This window comes from Ovis aries, chromosome 24 (assembly GCF_016772045.2).
Source record: "Ovis aries strain OAR_USU_Benz2616 breed Rambouillet chromosome 24, ARS-UI_Ramb_v3.0, whole genome shotgun sequence".
NCBI lineage: Eukaryota > Metazoa > Chordata > Mammalia > Artiodactyla > Bovidae > Ovis > Ovis aries.
In genome coordinates this window covers 28,759,439-28,778,861 of record NC_056077.1, presented here as the reverse complement: position 1 = coordinate 28,778,861, position 19,423 = coordinate 28,759,439, and the positions used below count along the sequence as shown (strand labels likewise).

The following is a 19,423-nucleotide window of genomic DNA, read 5'->3' as shown; positions in this document are numbered from 1 at the left end:
AAGCTTCTCTTTATATCTGTACTGATGGTTTAAACTATAAACAGTTTTAAAACGGATACCAACATAGTAAATTATCCACCAGGGTGTTTTTTCATTTGAGCAGAAACTCAAAGATGAACTCAGGCTAGAATGGCAACAACAAATCAACCTAGGCTGTTCCACACTCCTTTCTCCCAAGTAACATTATCTACAGAAAGCTGCCAAATGTCAAGACAAACCAAATGCACATCCAGGAACTCTAACATTAATTAAAGATGCCATTCAAGTAATCTCCAAGTGGCCAAGTCGGCCTCTGCAGCCCCAGTGTATCAGAACTGGGCATTAGTAAGAGGGCAACCAGCAACTTCAAATTACACTCTCCCTGACACCTGAAAACTCAGCAGACCATTTAAGAACATTAGAGCTGAGAATGAACATTCTAGTCTTACCCTTTCATATTCCAGACATGAGCAAACTGAGACCCAGAGCAAAGTGGGGACTCTCCAACTCCAGCTGAGGTGAGAGCAGGCAGAATCAGAATTAAGTTTTCTGATTCAGTCACAAACTTTCCCTATCTACCCAGGCTCCTCATGTGAAAATAAAATCCCTAAATTAAATCATAAAGTTCTGCAGCGTCCTGCAGCTCTGCTTTCCTGCAGAGCTCGAGTCCATTTTGAACAGCTGGCCAAGGCCAAGATCAGGCTCCATTCTGCTTATCAAGGGCTAATTATCCAGGCTACATCTTAACCTCTGGCCCTGGCTGAGCATTCAACATGGACTTGAGCTTGGAGGGAGAGCAATGCCAGGATGCTGCAGAACTTTGGCTGTGGCTAGAATGTTCATTTTCAGCCCTAAAGACTCAGGCAGGGTCAGAAAAGGGAGAATTAAGCCAGCCAGTACGTCTCCTGGTAAGAAACTCTTTGGTAGGGTTTAGCGGGAGAAGTAGCTCAAGCTTGTTGCTCTGTGTCAGAGAAGGTGGTTCCTCTTGCCAAGATCATCTATAATCCAGAACGGCGCAGGGCACAGGAGCGAGTGCCATCCCCACCACTGAGCGGAGCTCTGCTCCATCACGAGGTGCACACACTGTGACAGCAACGCAATCCTGCCCCCACCCCCATCCCCACCAAGGAACACACCCAAGAAGACAAAGCGCAGGGGGCACTCACAGAAGCTACTGAGATGGAAACTAAGCTGTCCCAAAGGAAACTTATCCACCAGGAAATTCACCATATCAGTGGTTCAGCATAATGTACACTTACTAACAGGTATACAGTCATTCACCCCTATCAAACGAGATTGCGGACACTACTGTTTTCTGATATGTAAGAACATGCTTTCTGGGGTGGGCAGGGGAGCTCTGTGCTGCATGGCTTGTGGGATTTTTGTTCTCCGACCAGAGACTGAACCCAGGCCCTTGGCAGTCAAATCACTGAGTCAACCGCTGGACCCCTAGAGAATTTCCAAAAACATACAAAATCTGTATTATGACTGTTCAAAAACTATTACATACCTAGATTAGCAATTAAAGAGCAATGCCCAAATAATTCATTTAAACTGACCAAAAAACAAATCTATAAGGCAAGTTTGTAGATAACTAGAGTTTTCCTTGATAAGAGAAATGTATTTGGAAATAAAATCCTGCTTTCTAATATTTTACAATTCTTTCTTCCCAATTAAAAGGCTTTCAGTACAGTATGAAACTCCATAACAATATATGGTTTTAAAATAAATGCTTATGGTTTTTTAAAATTGCAATTAGCTAATTTAATGTGAATAGCAAAAAGTTAGTTCTCGAACTTCTTGACACAGACATTTTACAAATGCACTTTCTAAAATACATGCTTCAGCAGGATATAGGATGCTTGGGGCTGGTGCACTGGGATGACCCAGGGGATGGTACAGGGAGGGAGGTGGGAGGGGGGTTCAGAATGGGGAACACGTGTACACCCGTGGTGGATTCATGTTGATGTATGGCAAAACCAATACAATATTGTAAAGTAATTAGCCTCCAATTAAAATAAATAAATTTAAATTTTAAAAAATAATTTAAAAAAATAAAATATATGCTTCATTGCTGAAACAGTCTCACTAAAGCTGGTAGCATTATTTAAATCAATAACTATCTGACTAGGTTATTTCCTACCAAAGTGAGTCACTGCAAGATGGAAGACCAAAAATTCTCAATAAATATGACTCCTTCTCACTGGGATAAATAAGTAACAAACCAAAGAAAGGCAACTGGAGAGCCAAAGGTGTTTCCCCACCCTACAAAGGCCCAGCCCACCCGAGAGGAGGACTGAGAGTTTACCGTACCTCTGCCATTTCTGGTGACTTGATCTCCTTGATTTTGAAGAAATAGCCCAAGGTCAGGAAAGCTATCGCCATGGCGCTGACACTGATCATGAACACCACCAGGGGGGGCCGGCTGCTGATGTACAGCTTCAGGTTCTCCAGGGGGCTGATGCTGAACATTATTCTGATCAGCTTCACCTGGAAGGAATTCATCAGCATCACTGACAGACTTGCCGAAAGAAAACAAACGACTCCCTTGTTTCTTTAATGGGGTTGGCGGGTGAGGAGGTCACACGTTATTGAACTTGAGAACTGTTTGATCATAATCCATTCAAAAAGACTAGAAGGGGGGGGGGAACAAACACTAAATATTAACTGTCATTATTTCCAAATGGTAGGATTTTGAAAGACAGACATTCTTTCGGTTGGAATTTTCTTAATTATTCTTTAAGGAACGTTTGCTACCTCCACGTTACTTAAGAAATCAGGTAAGTCAGTCAGTGACACGACACAAATACATGCCAACATGTACAAAAATAAGCTGAGGGTGCTCTCATTTCCTACCACCGAAGAGCGGAATTCTATTTATTCACGTTCCATCCTGTTCACCACCACACTCCTGCCCGTTCCAGCACCTGGCAGAGACAAATCCTGAATTTCATCACTCCCCTGCTTAAAGCTGAGCCTTCCTGTCAAGGCCCACAGGGTGTCATGATCCAGAAGCCCCGCCAGCCTCGGTAACTCATCTCCACCAACATTCCCTCCCCCATTCACTGGGCGCTGGCCACACGCATCTTTCTCAGGAGCAGCTCTCAGTCTCTACAGGGAAGTCACCTGAACCTGCAGATCAGTCTTTAACGGTATTTGTCTTCCAGTCCCCGAACCTGGGGTGCCTCTCCACTGATTTATGTTCTCTTTATTTCAGTATTTTGCAGTTCTCAAAGCACATGTTTGCACTCCTTTTGCTAAACTTATTCCTATTTTATCCTTGGAATTTTTGAACATATCCTACCTGAAGGCTTTTACCTCTGCCTCGAGTCCTTCCCCCTCAAATTTCCACATACTTGCTCTTCTTCAAAAGCAGGTCTCTGCTCAATAGTCAGCTCCTCAGAGAGCCCCTCCGTGACTACCTCCACCCCCGATCTCCCAGAACCCCGCCTCAATTCCTTTCACACTGTTCAGTTAAATTTCTACTTGTTTACAGTCTTATCATCCCTCTTTCGTGACTCCATGAGAGCAGAGACGCTGCCCATCTTGTTCACTGCTACAGCCCTGGCTCCCGGCCCCGATAACTGCAGAGGCACGTAATAAGTTCTTGTATGTATGATCAGGCGACAATACTAAAAACTATTTTTAAAACATGTGCCAGCTTTTAAAGTTGAGAGAGAAAAAGACGCATCAACAGCACCTAAGAACAAACAGCAACTACTTGCAACAAGCCAGCCTGCGTACCTGTCTGTTTGCACAAGGTTTTGACTCAACCTTCTGTTTCTGAGACATAATCTGTTGACCCAATCTACTGGTTTTACCTGCTGTGCACGATGCAACTGTATCATAGTTGAGTTATCTCGGGTTCTTCCCACTGTGTCACTCACAAAGGACACCTCAGCAGGCACAAGAGTGGTTCTAACACAAAGAGGTCACCAGTAGGCCCATCTGCAACCTGACTGTCAGACTCTCCGAGGAAGTTGTCCCAGTTTATACTCCTCTCCCCAGCCCCCTGCCTGCAAGGAAAGCACTCGCTCCATTTCCCAACATTCACGCCAACATTTGATATTCTATGTGAAACTGTATCTCACCATTATTTTAAATTACATCTCCCTGAAAAGAGTATCTTTTTACTTCTTTATCAGCCATATAGATTCTTTGTAGGTGAACTGCCTGAATCTTTGGCCATTCACCAGTAGGATGTTTGCCTATGTCTTATTAACATTCAAAAGTTTTTTGTTTTCGGATATTTTAGACACTGGACCTTTTTTCCAATTTTTTCTAAACATTATATATAACTACTCCAAGTCTGGGTTTTTCCTAAATATGGTTTATGGTATTTTTGGCCCTATGACAGGTTCTTAATTTTTTAATGGCTTTATTAAGATAAAATTCGCACACCATGTAATCCACTCATTTAAAGTATACAATTCAATTCATAGATTGGAAAACCATCACCATAATCAATTTTCAAACATTTTCATCGTTTTCTAAAGAAACCTCATATTCTCTAGCAGTAAATGTCTATTTGGGTCCACTTTCTTTTTCAACAGTTTGTTGTTTTTTTTTTAATTTTCTCTTAATCATCTTGTTGGATTGATTCAAAGATCATTTATACAACTACCATTGACAGTATCTTCTAAAAATTATGTTTTCCATTATTATTAGTTTATACAGCAGCAATAGACTTTTGTATATTGATCTCAATTTCAGACACTTGGCTACAATCTTTCAAATTTGAATTAGACTGTAACTTCTCTTGACAGTAACTCCACAAGCAGTAACAGAGTTTCTTTCCAACCCTCGTTTCATCTTTTTTTTTTCTCTTACTACTTTGACTAGAACCTTCAGTGAAATGAACAGAAGCAGCAATAATAGGAATCCTTGCCTCATTCTTGACTTTAAAGGAAATGCTTCTAACGCTTCACTAATAAATACGGTATATGTTAAAGATTTCTCACAGAAATTCCTCATCAGGTTAAGGAAGTACCCTCTATTTCAAGTTTGCAAAGAGAATTTCATTATAACTTACATTTTAATGAATGCTTTATCTGCAACCTCTGAATAATCAATTTTTCTCCTTTAATCTGTTAACATGAACTATGCTCATTGATTTTTTTCTCACAATGATTTATTTGCATTTCTTGAATAATATAATCATGATCTTTTAAAACTATATTGCTGACTTATGTACGCTAAATTTTACTCTGAATTTCCACATCTATTCACAAGTGAGATAAAAAAAATGATAAGCCAAAATCATTCTCTCCTTAGCTATATATACTCCCTGACTAGTATGGTTAGGTCATTCTAATATCATAGGATTAACTGACTGTGTTCACTCATTTATTTTCTAGAACAACATATGTAAGATATTTGCTTCTTTCTCTGGGAAGCTTGACAGAGTGAAAATCAGTTGGACATCACTTAGTCATGTCCAACTCTTTGCAACCCCATGGATTATACAGCCCTATTCTTTAGGCCAGAATACTGGAGTGAGGAGCCTTTCCCTTCCCCAGGGGATCTTCCCAACCCACGGATCAAACCCAGGTCTCCCGTCTTGCAGGCGGATTCTTTGAGTCACAAGGGAAGCCCCAAAGTTTGATAGACCTTGACCAAAAAAACATCTGGACTCGTTTTTTTAGTTTTGTATTTTGACGGGCTGTCTTAACTACTTACTCATGCTTAAAAATAAGCTGGACTTCCCTGGTAGTCCAGTGGTTGGAATCTGCCTGCCAATGAAGAGGACACAGGTTCGATCCCCGGTCTGGGAAGATTCCACATGCCTTGGGACAACTAAACCCACGCGCCACAGCTATTTGAGCCCATGTGCTGCAACTACTGAAGCCCTCACACCCTAGAGCCCCCGTTCTGAACAAGAAGCCCTCGCACTGAAACGAGAGTAGCCTCTGCTCACTGCAATTAGAGAAAGCCCGCTTGTAGCAACAGAGACCCAGCACAGCCAAAAATAAATAAATAATTTTTTAAAAATCTATGTTTTCTATTTCTAGTAATTTTGATAAGACATATTATTCTAGCAAATTGCCCATGTTATATTGGTTTTTAACATTTCTGGCACAGTATTATCTTGTGATTTGTCTAATTTTTAATTGTGAAAGTGAAAGCATTAGTTGCTCAGTCATGTCTGATTCTTTATGACCCCATGGACTGTAGCCCGCCAGGCTCCTCTGTCCATGGGATTCTCCAGGCAAGAATACTGGAGTGGGTAGCCATTCCATTCTCCAGGGGACCTTTCTGATCCGAGTCTCCTGCAATGCAGGCAGATCCTGTTCTGTCTGAGCCACCAGGGAAACCAGTATTATCTGGTGATTTGTTCAATTTTTACTTGTAGTCCTGTTCTTTTTCATTACAAATGTTGTGACGTGTTTGTCTTCTTCTCTCTCCTTTTAATCAGCCTTACCAGAGCTGTATTGTATTTGTGTTTTCAAAAAAAGCAGTATTGGGGTTTACAGATTACATCTAGATAATTTCTTTTCTTTTTTAGTACTTTCTCCATTTAAAAAAAAAATTATTTTTCTGCACTGGCCTTCTTGGGGTTAGCTCAGCTTGGTTTTTCTAACCTCTGCAGCTGGAATCTTATCTCAGATTTTTGTATTCATTTTTAGTGGAAGCATTTCAAAATGTAAACTTTCCTCAATCTTCTCATTTACCTGTATGACTTTCTCTCACCACTGTCATCAATTTAATCCATCACCAAATCTTGTGGATTTTCTTCCCAAAATGTTATCTCGAATCTACCTGCTCTGCCCACCTTCTTAAGATGATGGAGACTGACACTGCATCCGTCCTCCACATGTCCCACCGCCCCAAGACCTCTGTATCTCAGCGCCCACTGACTACCCCTGTACTTAATACATTCTACAACATGTCGAAAACTGAACTAACCTGCACTCCTGCCCAATCTGACCCTTCCTCTTGTAGTCCCGTCTCAACCTAGACCGTTGGAGAACATGCTAGACTACTGCTGCCCCATACCCAAGCAACTACTAAGCGCTACAGACTCTATTTCTTGGCTTCCCTGGCGGCCCAGTGGTTAAGAATCCACCTTGCAATGCAGGGGACACGAGTTTGATCCTTGGTCCAGGAAGATCCCACATGCTGTGGGGCAACTAAGCCCGTGCGCCACAACTGCTAAAGCCCGTGACCCTGGAGCCTGTGCTCCGCAACGAGAGAAGCCACTGCAGTGAGGAGCCCGCGACGAGAGGGCGGCCGCTGCTGCACGGCTAGAGAGTGCCAGCAGGAGACAACGAAGACCCAGCACAGCCCAAAGTAAATGAATACTGAAAAAAAAGATTCTATTTCTTCAACGTCTCTTACTTCTGACTCTTCTTTTCCACACTCCTCTGATACTCCCCTTAGTTCAGGCCCTTATCATCTTCACTTGCTATTCTGAGTCTCAACTGGATCTTCCTGCAATGGGTTAAATAATTCACCTTCCTGTGACTTTTTTCAAATGCAAATCTAATCTTGCCACTGCTTTATTATCTCAGAGCTCCAAATGACCTAGGAATAAAGTCCAAGTTCCTTATAATCACCATAAACTACGTCTTGTCTGCTTCTTAATGGTTTGACTGCTGCTGCTAAGTTGGTCATGTCCGACTCTGTGCAACCCCACAGATGGCAGCTCACCAGGCTCCCCCATCCCTGGGATTCTCCAGGCAGGAACACTGGATGGGGTTGCCATTTCCTTCTCCAATGCATGAAAGTGAAAAGTGAAAGTGAAGCTGCTCAGTCGTGTCTGACTCTTAGCGACCCCATGGACTGCAGCCCACCAGGCTCCTCTGTCCATGGGATTTTCCAGGCAAGAGTACTGGAGTGGGGTGCCATTGCCTACAATTCCTAGAACACATTAGACAATACTACAGTTGCAGGCCTTTGAGTCCAGAGGTCCTCCTGACCGTCATACGCCATTTCTCACTACTTCAACTTCCCTCTTTCAAGTCCCGGCTGAAGGGTTACCTCATCCTATGAAACATTTCCCACCCCTAGCAGTCCCTCAGGGAGAAGTGACTTTCACCTTTATGTCCCCACTATACACCAAAACCTTCTCACACAGAATGAAATACCTTACTGCAGCTGCCTGCGTACATGTCTACCCCAACCAAGCTGTAAGCCTCTCGCTGGTAGACACAACATCTTATTGTCTCTACTTTATCAATAGCTAAACACCAAGTAGGTAATTTTAAAATATAAGGTTATTAAATGAATCAAATGAATCCAGACTTACACTGAAAAATAAATTAGTAATTTCAGTAAGATTGCAGAATACAAGGCTGATATACAAAAGCCAGTTGCTCTTCTATGTTCCAACAAGGAACAAGCTGAGTTCGAAATTAAAAACCACAGTATCATTTATATTAGCACTCCCCTTGCCACATACTTAAGTATAAATCTAACAAATATGTACAAGGTCTATATGAGGAAAACTTCAAAACTCTCATGAACAAAATTAAAGAACTAAATAAATGGAGAGATGTTTCCTGTTCATCAATACAATGATTCAGTATGTCACGATGCCAGTTCCTCCCAACTCGACCTACAGATTCAACACAATCCCAATCAAAATCCCAGCAAACTATCTTGTGGGTATCAACAAACTTCCTCTCAGTTTATATCGAGAGGTAAAAAACCAAAACAGTTAATATTGAAGGAGAAGAACAAAGTGGGAGGGCTGACTCTACTTGACTTCAAGACTTTCTATTAAGCTACGTAATCAAGACGGTGTGGTACTGGCAAAAGAACAACTGGATCAATGAAACAGAACGGAGAACTCAGAAACAGACCAACATAAACAGTCAGCTGATCTTCGACAAAGGACCAAAGTCAATACAATGACGCAGACAAGTCTTTCAACAAATACTGCGGGAACAACTGGACATACGCACGCCAAAAAAGATGAATCTAGGCAGACTTTACACTCTCAACAAAAGCGAACTCAGAATGGATCACAGACCCGACAGTAAATGCGAAACTACAAAACTTCTAGGAGGTACACTGGGGAAAACCCTGAGTTTGGTGATGATTTTTTAGATAAGGATATCAAAAGCACCATTCATGAAAAAAGGAAGTGGTAAGCTAGACTTCATTAAAATGAAGGATTTCTGCTCTACAAAAGACACTGTCAAGAGAATGAGAAGACAAGCACAGACTGGGATAAAATATTTGCAGAAGACATCTGATAAAGGACTGTTCTCCAAAACGTGCAAAGAACTATTAAAACTCAACAACAAGAAAATAAACAACACAATTTAAAAATTAGCCAAAGTGCTTAACCGACATTTCAACAAAGATTTTTCAGGTGGCAAAGAAGCATATGAAAAGATGCTCTCACATATCATCAGGAAATGCAAATTAAAACAAGGTACCAGGACACATTTATTAGTAAGGCCAAAACTCAGAACACTGACAATACCAAATACTGTCAAGGATGCTGAGCAATAGAACTCTCTATTCATTAAACAGGCTTCAAACAACAAATGTTGGCAAGGATGTAGAGAAAAGGGAACTCTGGTAAACTGTTGGTGGGAATGTAAATTGATGCAGCTGTTATGGAAAACAGTACAGAGTTCCTCAAAAAACTAAAAATAGAACTACCAATATGATCCACCAATTCCACTCCTGGGTATATATCCGAAGAAAACAAAACTAATAATTAAAAAAGATACACACACCCCAATGTTAATAGCAGCACTGTTTACAATAGCCAGGACAGGGAAGCAACCTATGTTCTGAGTGTCCATCAACAGATGAACGAATAAAAGAAAATATTCCATATACATATAATGGATTATTACTCAGCTATGAAAAAGAATGAATCTTGACACTCGCAACAACACAGATGGACCTGGAGGGTCTTATATTTAGTGAAATAAGTCAGAGAAAGACAAATACTGTATTTTATCACTTATAGGTACAATCTAAAAAATGAAACAAACAAATGAATATAACAAAACTGAAACAGACTCACAGATACACCAGACTAGTGGTTACCAGTGGGAAGAGAGAAGGGGAGAGGAGCAAAACAGCAGTAGAGGGTTAAGAGGCACAAATCACCATCTATGAATAAGCTACAAAGGTGTAATGGACAGTGTATAGGGTACAGCCAATATTTTATAAGACTTCTAAAGAGAGTGTAATCTATAAAAGTATTAAATCACTATGTTGTACACCTAAAACTAATATTGTAAATCACCTATACTTCAATTAAAAAATAAAATATTAGTAGGTTTCAGAAACAAAAATGTCAACAGTAAATCAGAGCTCCATTTATTAAGAAAACAATGAAATCTGAATTGCATATAAAATAATTAGGAACTATGCACCACCTGGAACTACAATAATGAAATATTTAGAAAAACAAAAAAATTTGAATTCCCTTGTAGATAAAGCTATCATTAAAACCATATCACTCTAGAATATAAATAAACACACATATACATATAAACATGTATATATATCTCAACATAAATAACCACAAATTAGCAAGCAATGTCAACATACACCAATTTAATTAGAGCAAGTTCCAGAGGAGGCCTATTGGATTCACTTAAAAAGTAAAAGCATTTTTGTGGGTTTTTTAGTGAAATTATTAAAAGCCCAAATACTTCATAAAGTTAAAATTCCTTTCCACCATTTACAAGTGTTTTCAAAGATGAATTAACGAGCTAAACAAATTTATTTCCCCTGCAAAGAATTACAAGTAAATTTCCGTCATCCTCTCAACAGTAAATGTCTCACTTTTAATTACAAATAAGGTAAGCTCTATGGGGAGGAGAAAGCACACCAGCTGACCTCCCTCCTACACTCGTGCATCCCAACCCCAAGTGCATCCCAACCCCAATCGGAGACGTTCACCAGGATAAAGATAAGAAATGACTTGCGCTCTGGACCCACCTCTCTGCAAAGCCTAGGGAGGTAAAGCACTCAGAACAGTCAAGAGCCAACTTCCCAAGTGTGAGCGCACACAGCTAAAGTCCATCGATTCAGTACCTGGAGCTCTGAGACAAGCTCAATGACAACATTAAACACCAGGCTGCAGCTTTTAAGTAAGTAAGAGGCAATGCTGAGATTATCCTAGGGTTAACTCCAGCAAGCCACAAGTTAGGAGGTCCTCAAAAGGGGGAGAGAAGAGACTGCTACAAGCTTTCTGGATTCCAGCCTGGCCATGCATGCCAACAGCACTAAAGCTCAGCACACACTTACTTCTGTGATTCTGCCTCTAACAAGTTAACCTGAGAAAACCCTCCCTGCTGAAAACAAAGACTTAACTACTACGACAGTCTTCTCAGGAGTATATAAAATTTTAAGAACTGGAAAACCAGATATCTAACAATAGTAGGGAAGTGGTTAAAGTATAACACAGCCCCAGTAGGAAAACTATGTAGCCGTTAACACAGATCTAAAACACATAAAATGCGGTTATTTCAGGTTTTTAAAGCATGAGAGCTACACAAGCACCAATATGGGAAAAAAAACACATAACACACCCTCAAATGTAAACAAGGGTGGTTACTTTTAGGTGGTGAGATTATATGTCTTTCTTTAACATTTCCATCATGAGAATGTATTTCTTTTATAATAATTTCTAACTAAAATTTATAAATGACTGTCAATTGACCCTGCTGGTCTCCTGGTCCAAATAAAATTTCATTAAACCTTAATTCCATTCATTCTCTTCATTAATAAAGGCAACAAACAAGAAAGAAAATTTGTTAACCCCACCTAGAGAGAAAAAAAAAAACACACAAAACAGAAAACAGGACAGTTGTTTAATATGTTCTTGTGCTAAAGAAAGGCAAAGCTCAACTTGTGGCGATCTGTGTTTGGATTTATGAGAAACGAAAACTAAAATCAGAACATTGACTAGACTCCTCCAGACAACCCAGTGCTGTGCGCTCCTAGGGCAGGTGGTGCAGAGAGCTTCCCCAGACAAGCGTGGGCTCCTCCATTAGGGCAGAGGCTGGGAGAGCCTGGGGTTGGGATGGGGTGACCTTGAGCTAAACAGGTGCCCAGGATGGTCAAAGGTCCTACAAGGCATAGAAGAGCGTCAAGAAGGAGGAAGTATCAGCCAAATATTGCTGAGAAGTGACCCAGCATTAGCAGTAACAAAAGAAAGGGTCTCTGAGCTTCCTGGTGTTTTAGAAAGTACTCAGGTAAACTTGAGCTTGCATAAACACAATCCTCCCCCTGGAGAGATCACTGGGGATCCCTGAAATCTCACTCTAGTTGGGGGGATCAGACCATTAAGAAATGATAACAGTTCACTGGTTCAATGAGAGGGAGGAAGGGCCGTGGGGGTCACGAGAAGTGAGGAAACCAACACATCCACAGGCAGAGAGCGAGCCAGTGAAAGAGGAAGGCCTCCCGAGGGAACTGTGAAGGCAGAAATAGATAAGTTAGCAATTATGATATTTTATTGGAAAGGAAGTAAATTAACACTCATCATGCTGATACGCAGTCCTCTGTGCATCTCTCTGCCCCTCTCCACAGCCCACATACTTTAAAGTACACCACGTGGCGACTTGTTCCAGTTTAAAACTAGAATCTCTGCACAGGACGGGGATTCCACACTCTCAGATGATATTTCCTAAACAGTTCCTGACTTATTTTAAGTTACACTAAACCACTACTTGTGACCCAGATCAAACAGTGCACTTCACATGAACAACAAAACCACCATTTTATTAAACTGAATTTTTGACCTTAGGCTAAATGAGAAATTCCTTAAAACTCTCTTATAAAGTCACACCCTTTTCAAAGTTCTGAGGAGACTTGGAGTCAGGGAAGTGGTGCAAGAGCCCACAGGGGGACTGTGTGGGGAGGGTGAGGGAGGCAAGCTGGTTCTAACGCCCACTGCGGGAAATATGCTGGCCTTATGCTAAGAGAAAAGGCCAGGCAGTCACCTTGATGTGGGAGAGGCTCATTCTGAGTGTAAAAATTAAAGTAGCCTTCTCAAATATCCTGTGATGCTTAAGATAGTCAAAGGGCTTTAAGGCTGGTTGCTATAAACCCTAAGGCTAATAAAGAATATTAATGGATGCGATGCCGGATTATCCAAGACTCAGAAGAGATGAGGACACCGGCTCGTCTCAGAGAAACTCAGGGCCATGTCAACACCCAGCTCTCCAGCACTGAGAAATCACCTCCCTCCCCCACAAAAAAAGTGAATACAGATGGAAAAGACCCTCAGAGAAGCAAATGCAGAGCAACAAAGTCTAAGAAAAACGTCAAGGTCTCCACAAAGGTCTCGACACTGAAGCCGAGGTCTGGGTCCCTATCACCTCCCGGTGGCAATGGACACCAAGGGCGACCCCACCTCCCAGCTGCCAGGACCTCCCTCTCCTGGCTGCTCTTCCCTCTCACTCTTCTTCAAATCTTGGGGTTCCCCCCTGGGCTCCGCTGGCCCGCTGCTCAAGGTGGACACACTCATTCACAGCTTCCTGTCAATTTCACCTACAATCTTCACTCCAGATGGAAACATCCATCTACTGGAACATTCCACATAGAGGACCCACAGGCACCTCGAACCATCCATCCAGGTCAAAGCCTATCCAAAGCCTCCACATCAGCTCCTCCTCGTAAAGAAGGCCAGCTCTCTACCCAGGGACCCCTGCCAGCCATTACACCCCAGCAGTTACCAGTTACCAGCCCCGCGGCTCCCACGGCTGCAGCGTCTCTCAGCAGTGGCTTTTCTCCAGCCCCACTGCCTCCTTCAGCCCAGCTGAACTCCAAACACATCCTGCGCCTGTGGGCTCTCATTTCTGTGATGCCGTCTCTGCACACCTCCTCCCTCGGGCAGGACCTGGCGCTGGTAAGGTGCTCAACAGTAACATCTAACATTACCACCCACTTTGATGAGTGAAGCACGATGTTCTAAGAGTTCTGCACACATTTTATCCTCATGACATCTGTACTTTACAGATGAGGAAATTCAGGCATAAGGAAGTTGGCTAAGCTGCACGAAGTCCTAAATGAACCTGGATTCAAGTCCAGTTAGACTCCAGGGCCTGGACATTACCAAGTGCTCCACTGCCTCCCAGGAGATGTTACAGGTTTGAATACAGAGTCCACCCCATCAAATGAGATACACACTGAGTAGCAGTCATACAGCTTTGCAATTAAGACATCAACGGTGATATAAGCAGAAACCTCTCTCTTTAGGGGTTAAGGGTCATTTTTAATAGCCACCATTTAAAATGTGCTGGGGCTAGGCTCCGTGACAAGTGCTTTACATACATATTTCCTAATCCTCACAACACTGCTAAGTAAATATGCCTATCCTCATTTTACCCAAGAGGAAACGGAAATCAAAAGGGGTTAATTTATACAACGTTATATTACAAAAAAGTCACAGGAAGTACTCAATTAAGATTCTGACTTAATTCACCTGACCTCAAAACCTGTGCCACCAATCACAATACCAGGGTTGATAAGTAGGTTTCAAGTCAAATGCCTGATAGGAAAAAAAAAAAAAATGCACATACTACTGATAGTGTATTTTAGCTGACTTCAATATAAGCACAATTAAGATTGATTTTTTCTGAAGTTTAACACAGTTACCTTATTTCCCATCTCTTTAGCAAGGCAACTCCCACTTCAGCACTTTCACCAGGGTATGAAGCAAAGATGAGTGGAATACCCTGCCAATAGTTTCTTGTTGCTTAATTGAATACAACTTACAATGCAGAAGAGACTCTCAAAAACCTGTTTCACCCAACAAGTTTAAATGATCAAAAGGGAAATAACAGAAAGCATAAAGTTTCAGTTGCTAAATGTGCATTTTAGGCAATAACAGTACTCAAATAAAGACAAAAGGAAAACAATGTGGGCTGATATAATTTCATGACTTATTTTCCAAAATTCAGACTTTGGTTGTATTTCTACTTACTTGTAACTACTTAATGCACTGCTCCGTTTTCAAAATCAAGACATAAAATCATGGGAATTTCCAACATGATCCCTCTTTTTAACAAATAAATTTATCTTTTTAGTCCCAAAATTGAAAATAACTCATCCCTTTGTTCTTAGTTTTTTTAACTGCTGACCTACTTAAAAACCAAACTGAGAGTATCTTTGGATTGAGATGTAATGATTTGGGGTTTAATTAACAGATACTTAAGAAAACAAATCATGAGTGATGACAAGATTAAATGAAGACAACATGGAATCATAACATCTGAACACAGTGTAAAGACTGGGATATGTTCTGAAAACAGCATTTTAAAACAAATAGCACAAAATGGCAAATGACAGTACTCTGCAAACTATCACCATCAGACATTGCTCTACATTCCCCAGGTTTATAATTATACACAGAAAGAGTGGCATACCTCTGGTATGGAAAAGATAATTTAAGGATTTCTACATTTACCAAACAAATGCTAAATGGAAATTTAATATGCTAAAAACTCTTATCATCTTTCCTTCATTACCTTTTTTTCATTTTAATTGGAATGTCTCAGTGAAAAAAATTTTTTTAACTTTTCTTAAAAAATTCTAAAGCCCTCTCACAAGTCAGTATCACTCTGTAGCAGGTTAACAGTGACGAAAACATCCCATAGCTCTGCCATCCCTGTTAGGACCACTCTTTTTCAGACACTTGACTGTAACCAGGAGGAGACAGAGCAGTGGGGAGAGAGGGAAGAAGAGTCAAAAAGGAGGAGTAAAAAGTTAAGCTGGTCCCTGTGTGTTTAAAGAAAAGCTACGGCTGAAGCCAGTGAGGTCCTAAGACTAACCATAACATTCCAGGGTGTCCTGTTTGAACAGCCTCAACAGTTCTTCAACAACTGGGTGACAGAAACAAACAGCGTCTCTGTGAAGTGAACTAAGTGTCCTTAAAAACACTAAGGTGATGGCTAAAAGTCCGCCATTTATCACTCGGCTGCAGCCAGAGTGGCAGAGATGTTACTAGATCTGTGCTCCCGCAAACTAAACACAGGCACATAAACCACTAGAGGACAGCAAATGTAATTTCCTGATTGTTAATACCAGACAGGAATTACAATCAGCATCTTTTCTCATTGTCTTTAAAATGAGTTAAGCACTGCTTCGTGTCATTGGCTGTTTAACAAAACAAGACACATACATCAAATGCAAACAATTCTCTGTATCCCAGAAAACCACCAGAAGTCAGACTCGGTAGCCTGTGTTTTTCTGAAGCAGAAAAGCATTCAACCCTTAACCAGCTGTCTCTGCGAATACTTCCAGTCACCTACTGCCTAGCCACCTAGACCGGGTGCCCTTCCACCAAAGGCCCAAGCTTTTTCATTTCCCAGAAAACCTAGAATGACCCAAACCTTCCCCATCCTTCAAGGTCCACCTCAAAAGTCACTTCCTTCAAGGTTATGTGGCAGCCAGGATGGGACGGAGCTAGAGGGAGAATGGATACATGTATATGTATGCCTGAGTCCCTTCACTGTTCCTCTGAAACTATCACAACATAGTTTGTTAATCAGCTGTACCACAACAAAAAAAATTAAGAAGTTTTTTTAAAAAGTCACTTCCTTTAGGAAAGTTTTCCGATTCTAATCAAAAGGAAATCTCTAATAGCTGGTATCTCTATATGGCAATTAAGTCCTGCCCCGTTTTATCCCCCATCCCCTTCTCTAATTAAGTCCCTTGCCAGCAAAAACTATATTTGCACTTAGGTTGTCTCGCTTCCCTGCAGCAGCTGCAGCTCCCGCTCCAACAGAGCAGGTGCGCTCCATCAGCATTTGTGATCCTAGAACCCGTACGCCCTCCGCAGCCCTGATTCCAGTCCATCTCAATTAGGCCACAGAAATTCTTCCCCAACCTTTACTAGGAAGTCAACACACTGCCTCCTTACTCCCAGAGTAAACAGGCTTGGAGTCATAAAGTGTATCTCAGCTGTATAACAGGTCTATTTCCTTTGAGACTTCTTAGATGCAGTAAGGAGCAGGAAGGTGCTTTTATCTTTCAAGCCTTAACGGAGAACTATCTACACATGGGCTACAAAAAGCTCAGACTGCAAGCTCACCAAAAAGAGTGCTACAGGGACAAACCAACAGTCATCACCAATTCTGGGGTCGTGCCTCCCGCTACCTCCCGGGAGGGCTCATCTTTGAGGCGGGAAAGTAGCAATTCAGCAACCACAAGCTTTCCTGCTTTCAGGCAGACCGCAAAGCAGCTCATCATTCAACACTCAGCCAAGGCTGTCATCGGTTGAGAACTAAACTACAGACACCCGATTCTTCAACAAAGGCCCCCTCACCAGCTGTCCACCGATTATGGTGTTTACACGGTTGAAAGCAGCACAACAGGCCTAGTCTTATTCCAGAGGGTGCCTATCAAGGGAACTAAAATTACCGGCCTCCAGATTACCTTGAAGCCACTCAATCTAGTTTATTAAAATATGAGTGAGGATGATAATCCACCCCCGCTCTGGATAGTTACCAAGCTTGACACACAAAAAAATACCACTAGTTCACGTCAAGTGTCTGCACATACGCAAGTCTCTCCCTCCCATCTTGAAATGTGTATCCTTCGCAAACGGAATAACGCAAACGCGACCCAAAGTCAACAAAGGCAAACTACCAACACGTTCCCCGTGCCAAATCCAAATTATCCAGGCCTCGGCTCCAGACGTGGGAAGTCCTGCCATCTCGAGGGCCTCCAGGGAACGCTGGCACCGGGGACGCGAGTGGACAAACCCCGGTGGCGGGCGACCCAGGCCGAGGCCACCAGCCTAGGCCGGACCAGGACCAACCCCCATCGGCAGCTGGAGCGGGGGCTGCAGCCCGAGACGTGAGGGCGAAACCCAGCCGGTTCACCCCCTCCCGGCCCTCGTCAGCCCCGGCCGAGCCCTGACCCCCGCCCGCCCTGGCTCACCCCGCCCCGGTGGGCAGCGGCGCGCCCCGGGCCCGGCCGGGCCAGCTGCTCGCCGGACGCCCGCGGCCGCTCGGAGCTCACTAGCGGCGGCGCGCGGCCGGCCCGGGGCCGCTCGGCACCATTCTCCCCGCCGCGCCGGGGGCAGCGTCCGGCTCCGCGGGGCCGACGCGAGGACCAGAGGCCAGTCGGGCTCCCGCCGCCGCGACACGGTCTCGTCACCAGGTCCGGCTTCCGTGGTTTCCGGGTAGAAAAAAAACGCCACGGCCAACGCCGCCTTGACCTCCGACACCTGGCGTCCGACGGCGGCGCGGCGGGGACAAGACTCCTCAGTCGCTGGAGGCGGAGGCCATGCTTCCTGGCTGGGTCACGTGGGGGGCTCGCACAGGAGTACGTGGTCTGCGTGCGTGCCAGCGTGGAGTGCGGGACGTTCTTTTGCGTGTTGTGTGTAAGCGTGGTGTGTAGTGAGAGTGATTGCGCGGAGTATGCATGAGTGGTCCGTGTTTGTTTGTGGTGCATACATGTTTGTGGATTTCTGTGTGTCCGTGCGCTTTTTGTACGAGGCTGCAGGCGGTGCATGTATATGATGTTTAGTGTTTGATGGGTGTGTGTGTAAAGTGTGTGCATGCGTGTAAATGGTGTGCGGGTGTGCGTGTGTCTGTGTCTCTCTGCTCCAGGATTAATCTCTGCTGATAAAAGTATCCCTTGCTGCAATCAAAATTATGAAATGAATTTGTAAAATAAATTGGCATTGTCCAGTAAACTTGAAGGTATACATTATCTCCGGAGAATGTTACCTTGGAGAAACACTTGCACGTCTGCACAAATTGACCTAGTAACGTTTATAGCACCACTATTTTTTTGTTCGTTATTTGTGTTGGTTGTTGTTGGGCTATAATTGCTTTATAGTGAATTAGGCATATGTATGCATACATATATCCCTTCCCTCTTGAGTCTCCCTCCCACCGCCCCACCTCAGACCACTATTTGTAATCACTAAGAATTAAGGGGAAGGGAGAAACAAATGCTCATACAGTCAAATGCAAGCCTGTAAACCTTAGGTATATTCATATATAATCAAATACAATACAAAAGAGCAGTGAAAATAATTGAAAACTGCTGACACAGCAAAGCTCAACTCAGGGAGCAAGTCACACAATGATATATTGAAGAATAATTCCATTGTAAAAAATTTCCAAACATGCTAATATAATGGACATGTTTAGAGATGCATACATAATTGATAGAACTCTGACAAAAAGCATGAGAAAAAGATACACAGGACTTCCCTGGTGGCGCAGTAGGTAAGAATCTGCCTGCCAATGCAGGTGACACCGGTTTGATCCCTCGTCTGGGAAGATTAAGATTCCACATGCCACGTGGCAGCTAAGCCATAACTACGGAGGCTTTGCTCTAAAGCCTGAGAGCCTCAACTACTGAAATCTGCAACTGCTGAAGTCCATGCTCCACAACAAGAGAAACCACTGCAATGAGAAGCCTGTGCACTGCAATGAAGAGTAACCCCCGCTCACTGCAACTAGAGAAAGCTGGCACAAAGCAACGAAGACCCAGAACAACC

At 42.8% G+C, this 19,423-nt stretch overlaps 1 protein-coding gene across 6 annotated transcripts in view; it reads right to left on the bottom strand.

Moving 5' to 3' along the window:
• Nucleotides 1-19,423, bottom strand: part of TMEM248 (transmembrane protein 248) — a 42,669-nt gene that overhangs the window by 8,994 nt on the left and 14,252 nt on the right. Inside the window, exons 1-2 of one of the 6 annotated variants that reach the window (XM_015104194.3) lie at nucleotides 17,848-18,089; nucleotides 2,293-2,469 (exon numbers count right to left, since the gene is read on the bottom strand). In XM_015104194.3, the coding sequence (XP_014959680.1) occupies nucleotides 2,293-2,451 (159 nt within the window). In that variant the 5' untranslated portion in view covers nucleotides 2,452-2,469; nucleotides 17,848-18,089. Of the gene's footprint in view, nucleotides 1-2,292; nucleotides 2,470-13,637; nucleotides 13,768-17,553; nucleotides 18,090-19,423 lie in introns of those variants that run through there. The other 5 variants (XM_042240028.2, XM_042240025.2, XM_042240027.1 and 2 more) reach the window with 5 other exon arrangements.